This window comes from Zea mays, chromosome 2 (assembly GCF_902167145.1).
Source record: "Zea mays cultivar B73 chromosome 2, Zm-B73-REFERENCE-NAM-5.0, whole genome shotgun sequence".
NCBI lineage: Eukaryota > Viridiplantae > Streptophyta > Magnoliopsida > Poales > Poaceae > Zea > Zea mays.
The window spans coordinates 240,171,417-240,194,799 of record NC_050097.1 but is presented as its reverse complement, the minus strand read 5'-3'; the positions used below and the strand labels follow the sequence as shown (position 1 = coordinate 240,194,799).

The following is a 23,383-nucleotide window of genomic DNA, read 5'->3' as shown; positions in this document are numbered from 1 at the left end:
TATGGACTTGTTGGCTACTCTTGTGCTCTTATTGGAGGCGCCTAGGGGGTCCATTTTATATTCCCAAGGGGCCTAGGAGCCGTCGGAGCTTCATTTGGAAGCTCCCAGCCTTCCCTGTCTACGGGTCCACCAGACAGTGCACAATAACGAATCTGATTGGCAGTGTCCTTCTCTGAAAGGGCTAGTTGTTGGTGCACCGAACAAGTTACTATTCATTATCATGCGTGCACTGTACATGACTATTCACTGTCATGTGCACCGGGCAGGTTACTATTCACTGTCGTGTGCAGCGGACAGTTACTATTCACTGTCCTATGCGCCGGATAGTTACTATTCACTATCCTGTGCACAAGCCAACGACACACTAAGTGCTTTTTACTCCATTCTTTCTCCTTTTGACTTCAACTTTTGGGATGGTTTTCCTGAGACTTAAACAAACACATTTAGAGTATAATCCAATTGACTTAGTTCTAAAAACTTTCCTCTTTCCCGTTCTTCTCCAAACTTTTCTATTTCTCGTCAAACAGATCTCAGAATGGCACTTTCTCTACAGAAAGAGTTAGAGAGCAAACCAAAGCACCAAACTTATAGTAAGAGGTGTATGCAACATAGTTTAACGCTCGGACCTTACATACTTCATTAGTTATAGGTCACGTTCTTAAGTCATGATCCTCGATGCACCATATATCTTCTCAACTCGATCAACCTTGACTTTTCAAGTCTTCCTTCACCCCTGGCTTTAGGTTCCTCGGCCTCTTTGACCTTCCCCCGTGCACTCGGTACCTCGAAGCTCTTCTTGCCTCCATCCTTGGCTTGATTAGTTATCTCCGAGTTACGCACAACGAGTCTCACTTAAGCAATGTGATGAGGACATCACTTCTATACATACAATGAATGGACCGATAACACGACCGCGTGCACGACAGCTAAATCTCCAGGTACATTCTACCCTAGTCAATTGTGTTTCAGAGCTTACGCTTGGGGCCATGGATGTTTTGAGGATTAGGAACCTTGGAGAGGACCATCAAGGACTTGGGAAAGGCCTAGGTGTTGAGGAGGAGCAGCAAGGGCGTCCACAACAGGAAGGAGATCAAGTTCGAGTCAGCTGTGACTCCATCTCGGGTTCCAGGACCAGTCTGCACTAAAATGGACGCCCAAGATGCATCTTGACTCCGATTGTGACGGACTGGATATGGTTGGAAAGATAACGAGATTATCTAACCAACCCAACTGGTTCCACCCTAAAATTCATCCGAAGTCAACGGGAATAGTCGAAACAAGTCAGCATTCAGATTCTGTTTTGGTGCTGCGACACCGTCTGTTGGGCCGTTGGGCCGTGTATCGCATCGGAGCCCATTAGGGGCGAGTCCAGGGGTCACGCACGCCCTAATACTCTATTTATTCAGTAGCCGTCGCCACATTTAGGTTTGGGGTTTTGCTTAGATCAATTCTGTCATCGAACAGTATCGCCGTCATCGGTTTGTGAGACCCCATCCCGTAATCAATACAATTTTGGTTGCGCTTCTTTCCTATTCTTGCTTGTGTTCTTGATTGCGCTTGCAGGGATAAGCCTTCGTGGCGAGGTCATTCGTGTGTTACGGGTGATAACCAACGAAGCCGTGGTGTAGTGATTGCGAGGAACCGTTCGCTCGGAGCCTTGGATTATCAACGTCGAGATCTCCACTCAATCAAGTTACCGTATCTCACGGAAGATCGGGCCGCGTCTACTATCAATTGGTATCAGATTTCCAGGTTGCCCGTGAGGTATAATTCTACCTTTAGATTAGTTTTGTTTCATCCCATAGGCCACAAAAAGCCAAAAAAATTACGATCAGTTTATTCCGACCTAAAACCATCGCCTTAGCCTTTGCACAATTCCGTTTTAGAGTCCGCATTTCTGAGTTCATGTTCTAGTTGAGTTTAGTTGCTAGATTAGATTTGTTTTGGTTCAGTTTGATTGTGTCCATCCTCTTCCATCCTACAAAACCGACCCTATCTACAAAACAGATCATATCTCTACAATCGACTCTATCCACAAAACAGATCCTATCTCTACAATCGACCCTATCCATAAAACAGATCCTATCTCTAAAACCGATCCTATCTCCAAACAGATCCTGTATCTAAACCGACCATATCCACAAAACAAATCATATCTCTAAAACCGGCCCTATCCACAAAATAGATCCTATCTCAACAACCGACCGTATCTACAAAATAGATCCTATCTCTAAAACCGACTCTATCCACAAAACCGAACCCCCCACTCTTCCAACACCTCGCCAGAAACTCTGATTCAGAGTCCAAACTTAAAACGACCATAACTTTCGCCTCGGAACTCGAATCGGGCCCATTTTTTTCAAATCGCACAGAATTAAATTTTGCATCCGATTCTTTCCGGCTTTGCCGGATTTGCTGTTTTTAAAATTCCCAAATTCGGCTGGGAAATAGGACTTTTCATTTTTCAAACATTTATTCCGATTTTAGGGCAAACTTGCAGAAATTCCAGCGGACGCATCATTGCACAAAAAAATCTGAAACTTGGTGTGTTATCTTATTATGTGTTGCTGCAAAATAGAAAAATATAAAAAAAATATTTGAAAAAAAAGAAAATCGCAAAAAAAAAGAAGGGCAGCACATAACCAGAAACGCCAGTGTTCTGTGCACCTCTGTGATTATTTTGCCCCAAGCCTGTTTTCTTGCTGCACCATATACTTGTACCTCCTTTCTTGTGCCTTGGTCCAACTGTTCTATTACATTTTCTAGGCCAGCAACTAGGATGAGTACTTGGAACACTTATTCAGCATTGCTATCTGTTACTGACTTGTGTGCCACATATATATATTTAGTCAGCCTTCCCAGAACTCCAGCTTTCTCTCGAGCAGAACAGGTACTCCTTTGCAATCACACCCACGCTCGTTGGACAGTCACACCGGTCACTGTTTGCCACCTGCAGCGCTGGTAAGAACGTTGTAAGAGCGGGGTAAGACGCTTCATAATTTGTATTCCACCACCACCACCACCACCCTGAGAGATAGTTGTAGGGTTCACATTGTTTGTTGCCTTTTTGTCTCTGTTTTGTGCTAACAATGACAGGACCAATGAATCAAATGGACAAGGACAAGGGGCCTAAGCTTAACGACGATGAGTGTGTCTCTCAGCTGGAATTGAAGGAGATGATGCGCGCGATGACTGAAGCTTTTAAAAATACCAGGACTCTGCGACGACATCCTATGAGCAGCTTGATCGACGAGTTGATAAACTTGTTACACGCATGGACGTACTGGAGGCTCGTCCCCCACCAACAACTCCAGCCCCATCTCACTCTCCTGTGGACGACGACAACGATGACAACGATGTTTATGCACCGCTGCCACAACGCTTTGCACGTAATCGACAAGGTATGAGAGGTAATGGTAGACGTCGTCATCATAATCCTGAACCAGACCATGATCCATTTGCTAAGATTAAGTTTTCTATTCCACCGTTCATGGGTTCTTATGATGCTGAAGCTTACTTGGACTGGGAGATGACAGTAGAACAAAAATTTAATTCCCATCTTGTTCCTGAGCAGCATAGGGTTAGACAAGCCACTAGTGAATTTAGAGATTTTGCTATCATTTGGTGGAATGAACTTGTTAACACATGTGCTGCACCACAAACATGGAATGCGTTAAAAGAGGAGATGCGAGCTCGCTTTGTTCCCCCTTCTTATAGACGTGATCTTCAAAAAAAGTTGCAACACTTAGATCAGGGAGACATGTCAGTACAGGAATACTACCAAGAACTTCAGAAAGGTATGCTACGATGTGGGGTAGTTGAGGATCCGAAGGATCAAATGGTTAGGTTTTATGGGGGATTGAGGCGGGAGATTCAGGATATTGTTGATTATAAAGAATATCATTCTATACAACTCTTGTTCCATCTTTCTATGTTGGCAGAAAAAGAATTGCAGGGTCGTCAACAACGGAGGAGCAGCACTTTCGCTCCACGCCAGCCACCGGCGCCAGCCAAGGCGTCATCATCTTCGGGCGTACGGACGTCCACATCTTCCATTGTACCTTCGGGTGTTGCAGCAAAACCTGCTACGACCACCTCTTCCACATGCCGCTCCTCTGACATCAAGTGCCACCGCTGCCAGGGACTTGGTCATATTCAGCGAGATTGCCCCAGCAAACGGGCATACATTGCTACTGGTGATGGTGGGTATGTTAGTGCTTCTGATGTTGAAGATGAAGATACTGTTGGAGCTAACATTGCAGAGACTTATGATGGTGATGAAGAGGTTCTTGGTACAACAGCGACCGAGACCTATAAGGCCTTGATTGTGCAACGAGCTTTGAGTACCACGGCTAGTGACGACGACAACAGACAACGCCACAACCTTTTCAACATGTTCCTCATCGTCAAGGACTGCCGTGTACATACCATCATTGACGGTGGTAGCTACAACAACTTGGTGAACGTTGAGGTGGTCAAGAAGCTTGGCTTGACCACACGAGAGCATCCCCACTCTTATCACATTCAATGGTTTAACAACAGCGGTAAGTTCAAGGTAACAAAAACAGCAAGGGTGCATTTTTCTATTGGCTCTTACCATGACTTTGCTGATTTCGATGTGGTGACTATGGATGCTTGCTCTCTTTTACTGGGACGACCTTGGGAGTTTGATACTGGTGCTATTCACCATGGTAGATCTAATAAATATACTTTCATGCATAAGGGAAAGAAAATTGTGTTGCTTCCTATGACTCCCACTGAAATTGTCCACTTTGAACATGAGAAAAAGACTAATGCTAAGCAAAAAGGTGTTTTGAACTCTGAAAATCAGCAACCTATTAAGTTAAAAACTTCTACTTTGCTAGCCACTAGATCTGATCTTGATGAGTTACATGCCTCTGTTGGACTTTGCTATGCCTTAGTGTGCAAAAATGCTTTCTATTCCATTGATGATAAGTCTATTACTTTGCCACCGGCTATTGCTAACCCTTTGCAACAGTATATGGATGTGTTTCCCTCTAAGATACCCCCTGGATTACCACCTGAGTTGCCTCCAGATTTTCGGGTTAGTCCCACCTTTAACATTTCAGATTTGAAGCCATATATGGGTGACAAAGATGAGATCGAGTCGAGGACGACTCCAATTCAAGAGGAGGAGGAGGATGAGGACATCACTTCTATACATACAATGAATGGACCGATAACACGATCACGTGCACGACAGCTAAATCTCCAGGTACATTCTACCCTAGTCAATTGTGTTTCAGAGCTTACGCTTGGGGCCATGGATGTTTTGAGGATTAGGAACCTTGGAGAGGACCATCAAGGACTTGGGAAAGGCCTAGGTGTTGAGGAGGAGCAGCAAGGGCGTCCACAACAGGAAGGAGATCAAGTTCGAGTCAGCTGTGACTCCATCTCGGGTTACAGGACCAGTCTGCACTAAAATGGACGCCCAAGATGCATCTTGACTCCGATTGTGACGGACTGGATATGGTTGGAAAGATAACGAGATTATCTAACCAACCCAACTGGTTCCACCCTAAAATTCATCCGGAGTCAACGGGAATAGTCGAAACAAGTCAGCGTTCAGATTCTATTTTGGTGCTGCGACACCGTCTGTTGGGCCGTTGGGCCGTGTATCGCGTCGGAGCCCATTAGGGGCGAGTCCAGGGGCCACGCACGCCCTAATACTCTATTTATTCAGTAGCCGCCGCCACATTTAGGTTTGGGGTTTTGCTTAGATCAATTCTGTCATCGAACAGTATCGCCGTCATCGGTTTGTGAGACCCCATCCCGTAATCAATACAATTTTGGTTGCGTTTCTTTCCTATTCTTGCTTGTGTTCTTGATTGCGCTTGCAGGGATAAGCCTTCGTGGCGAGGTCATTCGTGTGTTACGGGTGATAACCAACGAAGCCGTGGTGTAGTGATTGCGAGGAACCGTTCGCTCGGAGCCTTGGATTATCAACGTCGAGATCTCCACTCAATCAAGTTACCGTATCTCACGGAAGATCGGGCCGCGTCTACTATCATAATGTCCATCTTAATTGTGATGTCCATTATCTATAGATATTCTAGTCTTTGGACCATCACACTCGTTCACTTGTGTTGAACCCTGTAAGCTTTCTGAAAGTCGTCTAGAGGGGGGGTGAATAGGCAAATCTGAAATTTATAAACTTTAAGCACAACTACAAGTCGGGTTAGCGTTAGAAATAAAACGGAGTCTGAAAGAGAGGGCGAAAACAAATCACAAGCAAATGAAGCAGATGACACGGTGATTTGTTTCACTGAGGTTCGGTTCTTGCAAACCTACTCCTGTTGAGGTGGTCACAAAGACCGGGTCTCTTTCAACCCTTTCCCTCTATCAAACGGTCACCTAGACCGAGTGAGCTTTTCTCCTTAATCAACGGGTCACTTAGACCCCTTACAAGGACCACCACAACTTGGTGTCTCTTGCTTGATTACAAGTTGCTTGAGAACAAGAATGGAGGAAGAAGAAAAGCGATCCAAGCGACAAGAACTCAAATGAACACAAAAATCTCTCTCTCACTAGTCACTAAATGTTTGGAGTGATTCCGGACTTGGGAGAGGATTTGATATCTTGTTTGTGTCTTGGAGTGAAGTCTAGAGCTCTTGTATTGAATGCAATGGTTGAAAACTTGGATTCCTTGAAGTGTGATGGTTGGGGGGTATTTATAGCCCCAACCAACAAAATGACCGTTGGGAAGGCTGTCTGTCGATGGGCGCACCGGACAGTCCGATGCACCAGCCACGTCACCCAACCGTTAGGGTTCTAACGGTTTCGACCGTTGGAGCTCTGACTGATTGGGGCACCGGACAGTCCGGTGCCGCACCAGACAGTCACTGTTCACTGTCCGGTGCGCCTTCTGGCGTTGCTCTGACTCTGCGCGCGCTGTCCGCGCACTGTTCACTTTTGCAGACGACTGTTGGCACAGTGGCCGTTGCTCCGCATGGCACATCGGACAGTCTGGTGCTACACCGGACAGTCCGGTAAATTATAGCGGAGTGGCTCTCCAAAAACCCGAAGCTGAGCAGTTCAGAGTTGATCTCCCTGGTGCACCGGACACTGTCCGGTGGCGCACCGGACAGTCCGGTGCGCCGGACCAGGGCAGCCTTCGGTTGGTTTTGCTCCTTTCTTTTTGAACCCTAACTTTAACTTTTTATTGGTTTGTGTTGAACCTTTGGCACCTGTAGAATATGTAATCTAGAGCAAACTAGTTAGTCCAATTATTTGTGTTGGGCAATTCAACCACCAAAATCATTTAGGAAAAGGTTTGACCTATTTCCCTTTCAATCTCCCCCTTTTTGGTGATTGATGCCAACACAAACCAAAGCAAATATATAAGTGCAGAATTGAACTAGTTTGCATAAGGTAAGTGTAAAGGTTGTTTGGAATTAAACCAATTAATACTTTCATAAGATATGCATGGATTGTTTTCTTTCTTTTAATATTTTGGACCACGCTTGCACCACTTGTTTTGTTTTTGCAAATGTTTTTTTGGAAATTCTTTTTCAAAGTCTTTTTGCAAATAGTCAAAGATATATGAATAAGAATTCGAGAAACATTTTTAAGATTTGAGATTTTCTCCCTCTGTTTCAAATGCTTTTCCTTTGACTACACAAAACTCCCCTTAATGAAATTTTCCTCTTAGTGTTCAAGAGGGTTTTATATATTGAAAGAAGATTAAATATTTTAGATACCGGTTTTTGAAAAACTCCTCCTTAAAATATAGATACCAAATGAGATAGAATTTCTTAGAGGAATACTAATTTCAAAGATACCAATTGAAAACAACTTAAGCTTTGTTTCGAAATTTTTTGAAATTGGCGTGGTGGTGCAGTCCTTTTACTTTGGGCTAATACTCTCTCCCCCTTTGGCATTAATCGCCAAAAACGGAGCCTTTAGAGCCCTTTTTACTTTCTCCCCAAAGTTACAAGTAAATATGAGTGAAGATTATACCAAAGTTGGAGAGCGATGCGGAGTGACGGCGAAGGTTAAATGATACCGGTAGAGTGGAGTGGAAGCCTTGTCTTCACCGAAGACTCCATTTCCCTTTCAATCTATGACTTAGCATGAAATATACTTGAAAAACTCATTAGTCATAGCAAATGAAAGAGATATGATCAAAGGTATGTAAATGAAGCGCCCCAATCCTCTAGGACTCAAATGTGATACAATTACTAGTCCCAGGAGGCTAGTAAACACATTTATACATCAGATGATTCTAGATCTGTTTAAACGAGACAAACCTATAAAGGTGGCGATCAACTTTAAGAGTTGGTCCACAACTCGGGACATATCATCAGAGTGGGGCTGAAGCAGCCCGATATACGCAGCGAAGCAAATCAGCGGTCCAATAGCCACAGGCAAGGTTGGGAACAGTTGTAACTCTTACCCGATCTCCTTTTTCTGAAAAACAACAAATAAGCAAGGGTGAGTACAAACGTACTCAGCAGGCCACCTTCACCCGCAGAATGTGGAAATCAAATATAATGCATGGAATATGTGGAGCTCAGGATATTTTGCAGAAACAACAATATTTTATGCAGGGTTGTTTTGTAAAACATTTTGTATTTTTCAAAGCGCATCCTCTCCCAAAGGAGGAGGAAATTTTTCAATATAGAATAAAATCCCCTGGACTAAACCATCCAGGTATCTCAGCTGTTTCCCACTGGTTTTCATTTTCAAAAACAGCTACTGGACTTCCCGTCCACGATAGCTCACGGCTCAACCGCCAGACCTTTTAAAAACCACTTTTCTCAAACGCACCCTTTTTTTGAAAACAAAACACTAATTGTCATACCACACCAGACTCGTCCATTCCTGTGGACACAGACTATTCGAATAGGTTTGAACTCTGCGTAGAGGGGTACACTTTACCCACTAGTCCGGTTTCTGCAATCTCACCGTCGTGAGATCCGAATGCCGAATCTCTTTCTTTCCTCGCACGTCCTTACCTTAACGATTATATCGGAAGGAGTCAGGCCACCGCCATGTCCAAACCGGACAAAACATTCCCCCTCCTTATCCTCCTGGTGCTCCCTAGGCTTCATAACCCTGGGGTTTGGACCATACAAGTTCAGATTGAGTGACTGCCCATGCAGTCTCGAGTGGTTGTACTTATCATGAGTATAGGTAGTGAAGGATGACAAACCGGTCCTTATGTGAGGGGACAATCCTTCTGCTCACACCTAAACCAGCTGAGTCATCACCTTAGACCCTCCCCTAAACCAGGGAGTCCCTAATCATCTCTACTCAAAGGTGATAAGGGTGAAAACCCTTCATCATACACATTTTGAAAAGCATTTTCTTTTGAAAACTCACACCTTTTCTCAAATCATTTGTAACAAATATACCAAGGATTGATTGCGGCAAGCGGCTGGGTGGCCATAATAACTTGTCTCAAAATCATATCATGCATAAAATAACAGGCTGAGGGTTGTGGTTGAAAAATCATAGGTAATTTATGCATCAAAGGGATCCAGTGAGCTTGTCATGCTTATCTGGCGAAGGGGGAAGGGGGGCTCGCGGAACTAGCTTCTAGCTCCACTGCCTGGCGTAGACTTGCAGATCTGCCCTCCATGAGACGACACGAACGCTCCGATAACTATGCAACATGAATAAGAAAACATACAAACCAACAAGTATACCAACAAATATTTAGTATAGTGGTCAGAATGGCGATATATGGATGGGTAGAGTCTTGAGTAGAATCTGTGTCATGTGGTGTTGAGATACTACTAGTGGTGGAGCGGAGGTGCTTACCAGGAGGGTGGACTAGAGGCGAAGCGACACTATGCGTGTAGCCGGCAGAGCGGAGTAACTGAGTGGGTGGGGTGTTTCCCTTGGCTGAGGGTGTTGAGTGTGTGTTGAGAGGGAGAGGGTAGCTGGGTGTATTTATAGCTGGGTGTATGTGGTGTAACACAGTGAAGTTCATCGTTGGTGAGAATAGTGACAAATGAATCGTCTAACTTAGTATGAACATGAGAGTTATAGGCAGAAAATGGGACAAGAGTGTTTTGGGAGTTTTCTGGAACATGAACCATGCTTAAGGGATGACATGGTTGGATAGGGAATAGTTTGATAAGAATTTAGAAACAAGAATTATTGGAATCGGAGATTGGAAGCCTGGTTCGAAGGAATCTCAAAGTTAAGCGTGCTTAACTTGGAGAAACCTGGGATGGGTGACCAGATGGGAAGTTCCCACTGGAAGGAAAATCACAGTCACCGGAGTTCGTATGACTGGAATATGGGTCTGGCTGGTCTTAGGTGGACTGGACAACATGATGGATGAGTAGTTGAAATTTGGGCCGATCGGATGATCGATGAATAGTAACGATAAATAGTAACAATGAATAGTAATGATGAAAAGTTACCATAGATATCATTGATGAATAGTAACGACGAATAGTACTGGTGAATAGTGATGGTGAATAGTCGTATGAACGAACGATAAATAGTGACTATGAACGAATGATGAACGATGAATAGGAACTATGAACGAACGGTCGAACGATCGAATGATCGGACGAACGAACGATCAGAATTTTGGCAGCATAACGACAGGACAAAGATTATCTGGAAGAACGATGAATAGGGACTATGAACGAACGATGAACGATGAATAGGAACTATGAACGAACGGACGAACGAACGATCGGAATTTCGGCAGCATAATGGCAGGACAAAGATTATCTGGAAGAACGATGAATAGGGACTATGAACGAACGATGAACGATGAATAAGAACTATGAATGGACGATGAATGATCTAATGATCGAATGAACGAACGATCGAAATTTTGGCAGCATAACGACAGGAAAAAGATTATTTGGACGAACGAACGGACGAACGATCGAACGATTGGACGAACGGACGAACGAACCATGAACGATCGAACGAACGAACGAACGAACAAACTAAGAACATATGGACGAACGATCGAAGAACGACCGAATGATCCTTGTGCTAGTGTGTGCTTGTGTGGGAGGTGGAGTGGGCGTGTGGGGGGGGGGGGGGTGGAGAGAGTTGCCATGAAATGGCTTGGGGTGGGATGAGAGGAGGCCCTTGCCCATCTATTTATAGCCATGGTGGGGGATTAGGGGGAGGGATGAGAGGATTAGTGGGAGGATGAGAGGATTAGTGGGAGATTAGCATGTATTTGTCTTGTATAAGTGAGATTAGCTTGTAGAGCTCACCGTATGACACCGGAGGCATACATATACGTATGAGCATGAGGAAAGTTATAAGAAAATATTTGTAGGGACTTTAAAAATGATTCTGAAGGTATTTCTCAGGAGGAAAATACTTGGAGATATATCGGTGGAATATCTGGGCAATATTTCTGGAAAGAACTTGAAGGGGAGTTACTGGGGAAATATCTGGGCAGTATTTCTGTAAAGAATTTGAGGGGGAACACTGGAGAAACATTTGTGGGATATTTTGAGGAGGATTTTGGAGAGAATATAGACCACTATAATTTATTTGCTGATATCAACTCGTAAACAAACATTTTTAAATGAAATTTGAAATTCATTTTGAATTTAAAGCGAGTTTGAGAAATTTTTAAGATTTGAATTTTTTGGGATGCTACAACAAAGTATCAATCAAAATTCCGAGAATCAAGAATGTTTAGCTCATTCCTAAGTTTGGTAAAGGTTTTCTCATCTAGTGGTTTGGTAAAGATATCAGCTAATTGTTCTTTGGTGCTAACATAAGTAATCTCGCTATCCCCCCTTTGTTGGTGATCCCTCAAAAGGTGATACCGAATGGCTATGTGCTTAGTGCGGCTGTGCTCAACGGGATTATCCACCATGCGGATTGCACTCTCATTATCACATAGGAGAGGGACTTTGGTTAATTTGTAACCATAGTCCCTAAGGGTTTGCCTCATCCAAAGCAATTGCGTGCAACAATGGCCTGCGGCAATGTACTCGGCTTCGGTGGTAGAAAGAGCTACTGAATTTTGTTTCTTTGAAGCCCATGACACCAGGGATCTTCCCAAGAACTGACAAGTCCCTGATGTGCTCTTTCTATCAATTTTACACTCTGTCCAATCAACATCTGAGTAACCTATTAAATCAAAAGTGAATCCCTTGGGGTACCAAAGACCAAACTTAGGTGTATGAACTAAATATCTCAAGATTCTTTTTACGGCCCTAAGATGAACTTCTTTAGGATCGGCTTGGAATCTTGCACACATGCATACGGAAAGCATAATATCTGATCGAGATGCACATAAATAGAGTAAAGATCCTATCATCGACCGGTATACCTTTTGATCTATGGATTTACCTCCCGTGTCGAGGTCGAGACGCCCATTGGTTCCCATGGGTGTCTTGATGGGCTTGGCATCCTTCATTCCAAACTTGGTGAGTATGTCTTGAATGTACTTCGTTTGGCTGATGAAGGTGCCCTCTTGGAGTTGCTTCACTTGAAATCCTAAGAAATACTTCAACTCCCCCATCATAGACATCTCGAATTTTTAAATCATGATTCTACTAAACTCTTCACAAGTATATTTGTTAGTAGACCCAAATATGATATCATCAACTTAAATTTGGCATACAAACAAATCATTTGCAATTGTTTTAGTAAAGAGAGTAGGATTGGCTTTGCCGACTTTGAAGCCATTAGTGATAAGGAAATTCCTTAGGCATTCATACCATGCTCTTGGGGCTTGCTTGAGCCCATAAAGCGCCTTAGAGAGTTTGTAAACATGATTAGGGTACTCACTATCTTCAAAGCCAGGAGGTTGCTCAACATAGACCTCTTCCTTGATTGGTCCATTGAGGAAGACACTTTTCACGTCCATTTGGTAAAGCTTAAAGCCATGGTAAGTAGCATAGGTAAGTAATATACGAATTGACTCAAGCCTAGCTATGTGTGCATAGGTTTCACCGAAATCCAAACCTTCGACTTGTGAATATCCTTTGGTTACAAGTCGAGCTTTGTTCCTTGTCACCACACCATGCTCATCTTGCTTGTTGTGGAAGACCCACTTGGTTCCTACAACATTTTGATTAGGACGTGGAACTAGATGCCATACCTCATTCCTCGTGAAGTTGTTGAGTTCCTCTTGCATTGCCAACACCCAATCCGAATCTCTTAATGCATCTTACACCCTGTATGGCTCAATAGAAGACACAAAAGAGTAATGTTCACAAAAATGAGCGACACGAGATCGAGTGGTTACCCCTTATGAATATCCCCGAGGATGGAGTTCACGGGGTAATCTCGTTGTATTGCTTGGTGGACTCTTGGGTGTGGCGGTCTTGGACCCTGATCATCTTCCTTGTCTTGATCATTGGCATCTCCCCCTTGATCATTGTCCTCCTCTTGATGTGGCTCTTCTTGATCTTCATTTTCATCATCTTGAGCTTGATCCTCATCTTGAGTTGGTGGAGATGCTTGATGTGAAGATGATGGTTGATCTTGTGCTTGTGGAGGTTCTTCGGATTCCTTAGGACACACATCCCCAATGGACATGTTCCTTAGCGCGACGCATGGAGCCTCTTCATCATCTAGCTCATCAAGATCAACTTGCTCTACTTGAGAGCCATTAGTCTCATCAAACACAACTAGGTGGGTGCCCGTGCGTTGCAACGGGAACATATAATACCACGATAACTTATATACAAATGCGTGCCATATTGTTTTTGAGAAAATGTTTCATAATCTATTTATAATTCTAGCCATACGTGAATTTTGTTATTTTAATCTAGCTATTTCACCATTATATTAAACCATCAGTACCATACAAACTTTATATATAATCGTAGAGTGCATATGCATTGCTATGCGTTGCGATGGAACATAAATTATCACGCCTCCAGAGCCCTTGCGGACTGTGCTCACATCATGTTTTTGGTCATCACGTCCCATATCCCATCGTAGACAATGATGAGGAACTCATCATCTTCCATCAGGGTGGTCAGCGGATCTTTGGTTCAGTGATAGAGGCGATGGCGAGCCTTGTGGTAGTTTCATGTCCCAATCCCCTAAAGCCCGGGTCACAGACAGTACGCTGTTGAGGTAGCCATCTTCATCATTGTCTACGATGGTATGATAAAGCGTCACTGATATAATGAAATCGAAGAAGGCATTACTCAGTTACTGATATAATGAAATCAAAGAAGGCATTACTGATATCCCAGAGAAGAGATCAAGTAAACAAATGCAAAAAAGAGGTAGTGATTAATACCCAGTTACAAAGCAACAATGTTTTTTCAAGGATTCATAGAAGTTATACAAAATTAGAAGGTTTGGCATCTACTTAGTGTACAAATTAGCTAGAAACCTTAACCTGCATGACTCAAGATTATGTTATATCGAACATCAAAACCAAACTACAACGCAAAAAGAGGCACACCCCCAAACTATAAGGATATGTTTGGGAGCAAGAGAATTGAAGAAGATTGAGAGATCTAAAATACTCTTCATATTCAATTTTTGATAGGAAGGGAATTTTAGTCCACTCATCCCCTCCAATTGTCTTGCTCCCAAACAAGCTCAGCAACCATACTTACACATAGTAATCAGGACAATAACGTGATGAGAATAGGTTAAAAGCCCTAATCCTCATCGTCTCCCTTTACATAAAACTCTAGGTCCTGGAGCTCCATACATAACATAGCTCCATTTGCAAACACATATCATGCCACAATCTTCTAGATTTCTGCATGAATATATACTATTAAACACTGCAGATTACACCAGTTGGCAACATATATATGTACAATACCGGGATAACAAACTGGACATGCTACTAAAGCGCAGAACTCCAGTCCTCATGCAGATTTGGCAAACCCAATCATGTTCTCGCCGAAGTCAAAAACAGTGTGGTAGACACCCATAAAAACATCACCAAGTATCCTGAATGTTTACAAGATAGATGTCAGATTGCAAGCTTGATTCTTGCTAGAGAAAGCAAAGACTGTGTAGAGTGTGGATTACTGCCACTTATGTACATATATGTTCAGCGTACCAGAGAGGACCACGAGGAGGCGGTACGTCAAATGCCATAAACCCACTGATGCAGATAGTTTGTCCTGCTTGCTCCAGCTTCACTATGTACTGCAGCACAAAGGCAATCAGTGGATTCAAGAGAAATAGAAGAAGTATATGTTTGCACCAAAGAATATCCAATAAATGAACTGTAACTTTGAAAATGAGATCATGGTTCCCTAGACAATGTTTCACTACTAATTCAAACACTGAAGAAACTGTAAGTAGGGAGTTACCTGCTCTGGTGTTAAGGTGAAAGTCTTATTTGCTATGGTGAATGCAAGATTTGGCATCTTTGAGATCTGATGGCAATCAATAGTTGACTCGCCATTGGGGCTAGGGAGACGCTCACAGAGCTGCAATGCACATTAAAATAAGAAATGTTGTCACATTCTACACAGTTCCCAATCATAGAACTGTCCAAACATAACAAAGTATCCCAACCTGATTAGCTCGCAGAGACGCAATGATCCTGCAGAACCAAAAATAAATCAAGACTTTCATCTAGGGAAAGAACATGTGATGAAACAGTCAGAAAAATAAATCATAGAAAGCTCCCTTCCAAGCTTTAAATTATGGCAAAGCACTCCTAAAATAATTTGTCGTACCATCATCTAGAATCTGAAATGTTGAGAACAGGAAAACGGTAACGTAAAATATACAAGTAATTAGATGCATGGGTTAATGGTAATAGAAGGGGAAGAACAGTTACAGTGGTACATGCAACGTATTTGAGGAAATGCCACCACCCCTCATAGCGGCATAGAAACTACAGGCGAGAGGCAATGACTGATGCCTTCCTAAGGTGCCTCTCACCTGTTGAAGAGGGCTGACTTGCCAACATTGGGGCGGACGAGGAGGAAGACGATGGGGAGAAGCACGACGTCCACCTTGGTGAAGTCGAAGCATGACTGCTTCATGGGGTTCTTCCTGACCCTGACCTTGGGCTTAGGCTTCACGGCAGCCGCTGAATCCTCGGTGGCGGAGATGTCGAAGGACAGGGGCATGGCCTCCCTCGATTCGACCACCACCCGGTGCCTGCGTGCCTGGTCGCAGTTGCCGCCGTTGAAGCCGTGCTCGGAGGAATACCAAGTCCCTATCGCAAAGAACGTGGGAGGAATACCAAGTGCCTGGTACAGGGAATCAGCAACCACGGGAGGGCGGTGCTTTTATGTAGAATGACAACATTAAGGGAAATTGAGCTACACACCTTTCAAATCTTTCATAAAAAGGATTTAACTGAGTTGGTTAGGTGATCTGAGTAGCACTCCTCAGGTTCTGAATTTGACTCTCTGTGAGAGCAAATTTTATGCGGGGGTTAAAAAATCCCTTTGTCTGTCCTATTGCCGAAGCACTGGTCTAAGGTCCTGGCACCAGTCGTGGGTTAAAAAAATTCCCCTTGTCTATCCGACACCATGTGGCTGTCTTACCACTGGTAGGTCGAGTTTTTTTATCTGGTGTGGCACAATTATTTTATTTGCAATTACTAAATTACTATATACAAGAAACAGAAGATCAGCCTAAATTGGAGCGTGGAAGAATAGTTACATGAGTATTTTGATGGTACTTGGATTGGACTTTGTCAGGTGAGTCACTGTAACACCCCTGGTGTTACTATAACTAAAACTTGAGCATGGCATCATGAGCATTGGCATTGCATATGTTTGACACACCTAGAGTGCATTCACTAGGCAAAAATTTCAAACAAGTTGTATTGTTTTAATGTTTTTGCAAATGGAACCCTGGTTAATGGACTTAACCCTAAATAGTGGTTAAAGGGGTAAAACTTAACCCAAGTTAAGAAAACCTAAAGACTTTAGGGTAAAAGTCATAAAATGACCCTAAGAATAAACTTGAATCACTTTTATACCCTTGGGATACCAGAAACCCTAATTAGAACCCTGGAAAACCCTGAAACCAAACCCTAGGGGCTTATGTGCAAATTAGTCCACTTTTGGGCTAAAGTGCAAAAATCAAGTTAAATAAGTATATTAGGTCATTTGGGTCAATCATATGTGAATTTGCAATCCAAAACTTGAGATTTGGACTTAAGTGCAAAAGAGCCATACTTAACCCTTTTTGGTTAAGTCTGCATTTCAGTGTGATTGCCTCAACTTGAAACCCTTGTAACTTTCAAATTATAGGGTTTTTGCCCTAGGTCACCACATCAAAGTTGAAGACAAATCATAGGGGAACAACTTTGTTTAAGGATTCAAGCCATGATCTTATAAGAAATTTGGAGAAAAACCCAATCAAAGTTTGACTGTCAGGCTAGTTCATTCTGAAATTCAGCCTTTCAGTGTAACAGGATCAACTTTGAGTATGAATTCCACCTTGATCCAGTACTCAAATAAGTTTCATCCCTATAGTCGAGTTGTAGCTGGTATGTAGCACTACAACTTTGATGCAGAGCCTTGGATGAGTTGCTAAGGAAAATTTAGAGAAAATGTGACTTGAACTTGCTCTGTCAGTCGCTCTGAAGGGGGTGTTCACCATGGTACAGTGCTCTGTTGAAGATCAGACCGCCAGCGCCCAAAAGATCTCGCCGCCGGTGGCCGTCGCCGTTGATTGCCGGTCGTTACGATTCGTGCGCCGTGGCCATCGGATAAGTTCCGTCCGGTAAAAATCCTCGCCGCCGGTGAGCTGGACTCCACTCCGAGGACCCCCATCGTACTCTCCCCCTTGCCCGGCAGCCGAAGTGGATTACCTCGCCGGTGACCGCCGCTTCCCGGCTGTGCGCCGCGTGTCCAAGCTTTTCCACCGCACCGCCGCGACTTACCCTCGCTCTCCGTGGCTCGTCGGAGTAATTGCCACGACTGTGGACACGAATCCACCGCGCCCGTGGTCTTCTTCTTCCTCTGTCCGCCGCGCGTCCCGTCCGATTCACCGGCCACCGCTTGCGAGCCCTATAAATTGAAGGCCCGGGCAACTGCGCTAGATCATCCTGAAGCCATAGCACCCGCTCCCACCCTCGATTGTTCACCAGTGCCCGCGAATTTCAATTTCTCCCCAAAACAGTTCTCCGCCACCGTGAAAGCACCTCGTCGTGGCCAGCCCTCCCCAGGTCCGATCACGCCCTCTCTAATCTCGTTTTAGCATCCTTAAGCTTCCCTCAAACTCACCAATGCATGCAATTGGATTGAGAATCCTCTGGTCGCCGGGAACACGACCACATAGCCGCTATGCTTACGGCCACCGTGGCCAGAGCTCCGTAGTTGACCACTAGCGCGATTAAGTTAGGGGAAATGGTCAGGCTGACCCCAATTTCATGTCCGCCGCTCGGAGAACCCGGTCATGACCCCGTTCGGCCGGTCTACGCGCTCGCCGGAGCTCCTCCGCGCGCTGCCGACGTCAGGGACCTCACCTGTGGAGAAATAGAACCTCAGGGACCCCGGTGCAATTTGTCAGCGACTGATACAAATAGTAACTGAACTCGTTCACATTTAACCAGAGACCCGAGGTCCTTTCTGCAAAGCCGCCAGCGCGGGCGCGCGCGGGCGCCTTTCTGCCTTAACTGGGCCGCCTGGGCTGGATTCGGCCCAGCGCTGTTCAAGTGTTTTTCTTTTTCTTTTATCCCCAGAGCCAAAACAATTATAGAAAAATGTAGAAAAATGCTAAAATTGTGAAACAAATTTTCCTAGGCTTGTTATTTTCCCTAGAATTTAGTAAAAATAAGTTTGTGATTTTTAGTGAAAGTAAGAAATTTTAGGGTATTTAAAGTGGTTAAAAATGTTGGTTAAGGATTTTTAGAAAACAAATGGTAAGTCCAAAAATGCTCAAAATTTTTATATAAGTTCCTCATAATATTTAGAAGCCTTGGGTAGAGTTTGAATTGATTTGGACCTTGTTTGATCACCAAACCCCAAAACACCCCCCTGCCCTATGAACTCCTTTACCGACTCCGGAAACCCTAAGTTCCCGGAACTCCATGAAGGAAAGTTGTATTCAAGACATAGATAATAAGTTTATATTATCTTTGCATCCTCATGAGCATCCCATGGCATCCATTCTTATACTTATGTATGGTTATGATTAGAACGAGAAGAAGAGATAGAAGTAACTGAAGAGGAGACACCACCACCTTCGGAGTCTCAGACCGGGAATCATTTCTACTTTGATATCTGTGGATCTGAGCCTGATTCACCTGTGAACGAAGGCAAGCCCCGGTGCATGCAACCCCTTTCCTTGTGTTTTTAAATACTTTTTGCACACTTAAGTCTAGTGAAATGTGCATTAGGTTCATAGGAGTTACTTGAAACCCTTTGATGCATTGCTTTCCTTGATATCATACCTTTATAGATACTTCTGTGAAGTATCAAAATATGATTTACAAAAATGCTTAGCCTTGCTTAGATCTTGTGGATAGAGGTTATCCTCAATTTAACCATGGAGAGGATGGCTTCTACCTACAAGAATATTTTCATTTGGAGCAATAGTGGGATCTTACTGCAAAAGTTCCCTGTGATGCTCTTTCATCCTAAGGAACAGACACAATCCTAAGGATGGAAATACTTAAATTGAAACTTGGGTTAGGAACAGGTGATGTTCTACCCAGGTTGGTTAAGGATTAACGCGTATGTAGGCGTGCTGACCGAGGACCCTTTAACTGGTCACATGCCTCGTCATGGGTAAGCCTTGCCTCGGGCAGACTAAGGCCGGAATAAGATAACACGAAATGGGCGTGGAGCGGTGGCGAGAGTAGCGTGTACCCTCCGTAGCAAGAGGCTGGACGGTGGTGTATCTGTGCTCTCGGTTTGCGTGAACCTGATCCGGTCTTAAGAACCCCGGTGGCGGGTTGACATATGCAAGGGTTAAGTGCTACATATGTCGTGTGATTGGAGATCCTCAGCTGAGTATAATCGATTCGGATCGCCGTACCTTCGCGGTTATGAAGACTTGGTCACTTCCCTGCAACCTAAAGTCAGGATGTGAACACGATGGATAAAAATGATGTTGTCTTGATGTGATGTGAAATTAGACTAGATGCAAATAGAGTCTATTAATACTTAACATGGCGTTAAAAGACTGAAAGTAAGGACTCACTTTAGTAAGCTATTTCTGCAAAAGTATAAGTTGATTTTTGCTAAAGCCTCTCCTTAACTCCTATTTATCCAGCATACCCTTGAGAGTCTTTTCCTTAGTCGGGTAAGACTTGCTGAGTATTCCATACTCAGGGTTTATCCCTTTGTTGTTTTTAGGTGAGGAAGCGACAAACTTTTGTTGCTTTTGCTCCAAGGTGGTACCAAGCGAGGAAAAACAAGACTGAAGTGCGGGAGGACTCGGTCCTCCACTTAGGATCTTTTGCTTTTAGCTTGTCGGGAGGAGTTTGTGCCTCCCTTGGTTTGTATAATATTACTACTCTGCACTCACTTTTAGTCTGGTCTGTAATAAAATAACTCAAGCTTGCTTTTGAAATAAATGTAAGTTTATGTAATTCGCTTCCGCATTTCTTTATCTCCGATGTTCTGTAATGTTTGCAAGACGGGTGAGACGTTCCTGGTAAGGTAAGGAAAGATACCGAACTTGTCAAGTGACTTAGGAACATCTACAGGGTGTCTGATGTCCGATGGACAAGGACAACTGTAGGTGGGCCTAATTACTTGGGAGGTTCCATCACAGCTGGTATCGGAGCGTAGCCCTTCTTGGCAGATATTATGAGGCATCTTCAAAAGGATTTTCAAAAGTCTTACCTAGAAATTCTTTTCCCTTCTTACCTAAGTATTCTGAAGAGTCTATTTTAAAGACCAGATAGGAAGAGTGCAATGTATAGAAGGTTGAATCGACTAAGGTTGATTCCGTAATTATACATGCATCATGCTAAGCACTATACTAATAACATTTTCCCCCTTAGAAAAGATGCCGCCACGCACCAGGCTAACGGCACGCAAGTCTACGGGACCAATTGGGGTGCCTCGGCATCAATTGGCTCCCCGACATGAAAGCAGCAGCAGTGGAAGTAACGACCCCATCGGAGACCTTGAAGCTCGTGTGAGTCGACTTCAAGCAGCACTTCAACATAGGACTGATGCTTGGGTCGTCGACGGAGATAGAATCAATGAACTGAGAAGGGACATCCGACACTTGCAGGATCAACTCGCTGATCGAGACTTAGCACTTGACTGGGCCGTACAGTCTCGTTTGCTAATGTGTGCTAAGGAAGCAAGGGCTCAGGCCCGAATTAAAGAACTTAGCTCGACTGTTGATAACCTGCAGGTTTACTGCAATACGTTGCACGAGGAAGTCCATATACTATACTCACAACTACACCCAAGTGAGCCTGCACAACCTGCTGAGGCGGAAGCTGGACCATCTCACGTTGCGGGACGTGCGCTGGGTGGGGAGTTAGACCTTTTTGAGCCCCCTCCTTCCTTGAGGTTGGTTGATGTCTGGACTCCCACACCTGATGATGAAGCCGCCAAGAGTAATGATAAGCAGGAATAATGGTGTAATAGAGGTAGAGTAGTGTATTGTAGGGTATTGTAGGGTGTACTGTTGTATAATAGGTTGAACTTTTGTATAATGGGTATTGTATCCTGTTATGTAATATCGAGTCTGTATCATTACTTTTTATAGTAATGTAAAATGGAAGGTTTTCTCTGGCACATTATGTTTACTTCAAATGTTTTTGCCACAGATGCCGACCAGGACTCGAGGACAGGATGCAGCAGGAACTTCTGGGGGACGGGATGTTACCCCAAACCCACCTCCAGTTCCTCCCACGTTAGCCGAGGCGATAGCCGCCTTGGTGAATGCCACCGCAGACAATGCCCGCTTCCTTAGGGAAATGGCGGGTCAGCAGCAATTCCAGCAGCAGGCTGGAAGGGGTTTTCAGCAAGGTCCCCGTGAGACCACCTATCTGGACTTCTCTGAAACCTGTCCACCCCTATTCGTCAAGGCAGAGGATCCCCTAGAAACTGATGAGTGGATTCGGGTTATCGAGCAAAAGTTTGGTCTTCTCCGTTGCTCAGAGACGCAGAAGCCGTTGTTTGCAGCACAACAACTCCGTGGTCCTGCCAGTACCTGGTGGGGAAATTTCATGGCTATTCAACCTGTCAACCATCAAGTCACCTGGGATGAGTTTAAAGCAGCCTTCCGTGAACACTACATTCCCGAAGGAGTGCTGCATATGAAACAAGAGGAATTTATGAAATTACAACAAGGTGGAGATACCGTCACTCAATATCTCAACAAATTTAATCACCTGTCGCAGTATGCCATCGACCAGGTGAATACGGATTTTAAAAAGAAGAACTGTTTTATGCGGGGACTGAATGATCGGCTACAAAGGAAAATGGCCACATGCATAGATCTCACGTATGGAAAGGCTGTCAGCACAGCCTTATCTGTTGAAGCAAAGCACACAAATTCTGGGAAGAATAAGGGATTCGGTGGTGAGAGGCCTAATCAGGGCCAGGCGAAGAAACCACGGTTTGTGATCCGACCTTCAAGCCAAAATCGCCCTTTTCTCGTCCACCTTCATTTCCCTTCAAACAGCCAATCATTATCCGCCCCAACAATGCCCCCACTACCCCCAAAACAGCCGGGTGCCCCAGGCACTCGATTCCCTGCCTTGCCTAGTTCTTCAACTGGGTGTTTTAATTGCGGCAAGTCGGGACACTTCATCAAAGACTGCCCATATCCTAGGCAAAATCAATCTAATGCTTCGCAAGGATCTGGGAAATCAGCTCAGCCTAAAGGAAATGCTATGGGGAAGAATATGAAGAAAACGGGGCGTGTGTATTACACTCAAGTGGCTACTACACCGGAAGGAGAGCCGGTGATGATGGGTACGTTTCCCGTGGCCAGTCACCCAGCAATTATTCTTTTTGATTCTGGTGCTTCACATACATTCATTAGCAAGAAGTTTGTGGAACAACATCATATTGCATACCATGAATCAAAGGAGGGATTTAAAATTCATTCACCTGGGGGACACATTTATACTAGAGAAGTGGCCTATGGAGTGCCAGTAACAATGGCCGGGCGGAACTTTCCTGCTAACATGATTGTTCTGAAGGGCCAGGATATAGATGTAATCTTGGGTATGAATTGGTTAACCCAACACAAGGCAATTCTCAACACTGAACTCAGAACCGTCAGGTTGAGCTATAACCAAGAAGAGATTCTTTTGACTCTCCCCGCAACCAATCCAGCCAAAGCTTCTGGTAGAGTCTATGAAGCCATTGTACCGGAGATCAAGAACATTCCGGTAGTATGTGAGTTTCCAGATGTATTTCCGGAAGATTTGCCTGGACTGCCCCCTGAAAGAGATGTAGAATTCGTAATTGAGCTAAAGCCCGGTACGGCTCCCATCTCCCGAAGATCGTACCGCATGCCCCCTAATGAGTTGGTGGAA

General features: G+C 44.2%; 1 protein-coding gene across 2 annotated transcripts; it reads right to left on the bottom strand.

Annotated features, from left to right (window-relative positions):
* Nucleotides 1-14,552: 14,552 nt before the first annotated feature.
* LOC103648261 (aspartic proteinase) lies at nt 14,553-15,999 on the bottom strand. 2 transcript variants are annotated; one of them, XM_008672748.2, is made up of 6 exons: nt 15,844-15,999; nt 15,472-15,499; nt 15,264-15,383; nt 15,008-15,096; nt 14,765-14,895; nt 14,553-14,698 (listed from the first exon to the last, which is right to left on the bottom strand). In XM_008672748.2, exons 1-5 carry the CDS (start codon nt 15,945-15,947, stop codon nt 14,811-14,813), a joined length of 426 nt encoding a protein of 141 aa, XP_008670970.2. In that variant the 5' UTR covers nt 15,948-15,999; the 3' UTR covers nt 14,553-14,698; nt 14,765-14,810. The 2 variants fall into 2 exon arrangements, with proteins under 2 accessions (XP_008670970.2, XP_008670969.2); XM_008672747.2 differs by having other exon boundaries at nt 14,553-14,895.
* Between the last annotated feature and the right edge of the window lie 7,384 nt (nt 16,000-23,383).

What these genes read in the sequence shown, in the direction of transcription:
- LOC103648261 (XM_008672747.2), bottom strand. Translation starts at nt 15,947, where the DNA reads ATGAAGCAGTCATGCTTCGACTTCACCAAGGTGGACGTCGTGCTTCTC. An exon ending in AAGTCAGCCCTCTTCAACAG is followed by an intron (nt 15,500 to 15,843) that starts GTGAGAGGCACC and finishes TTGGTTCTGCAG; the next exon opens with GATCATTGCGTCTCTGCGAG. An exon ending in CCTCCTCGTGGTCCTCTCTG is followed by an intron (nt 14,896 to 15,007) that starts GTACGCTGAACA and finishes GTAAACATTCAG; the next exon opens with GATACTTGGTGATGTTTTTA.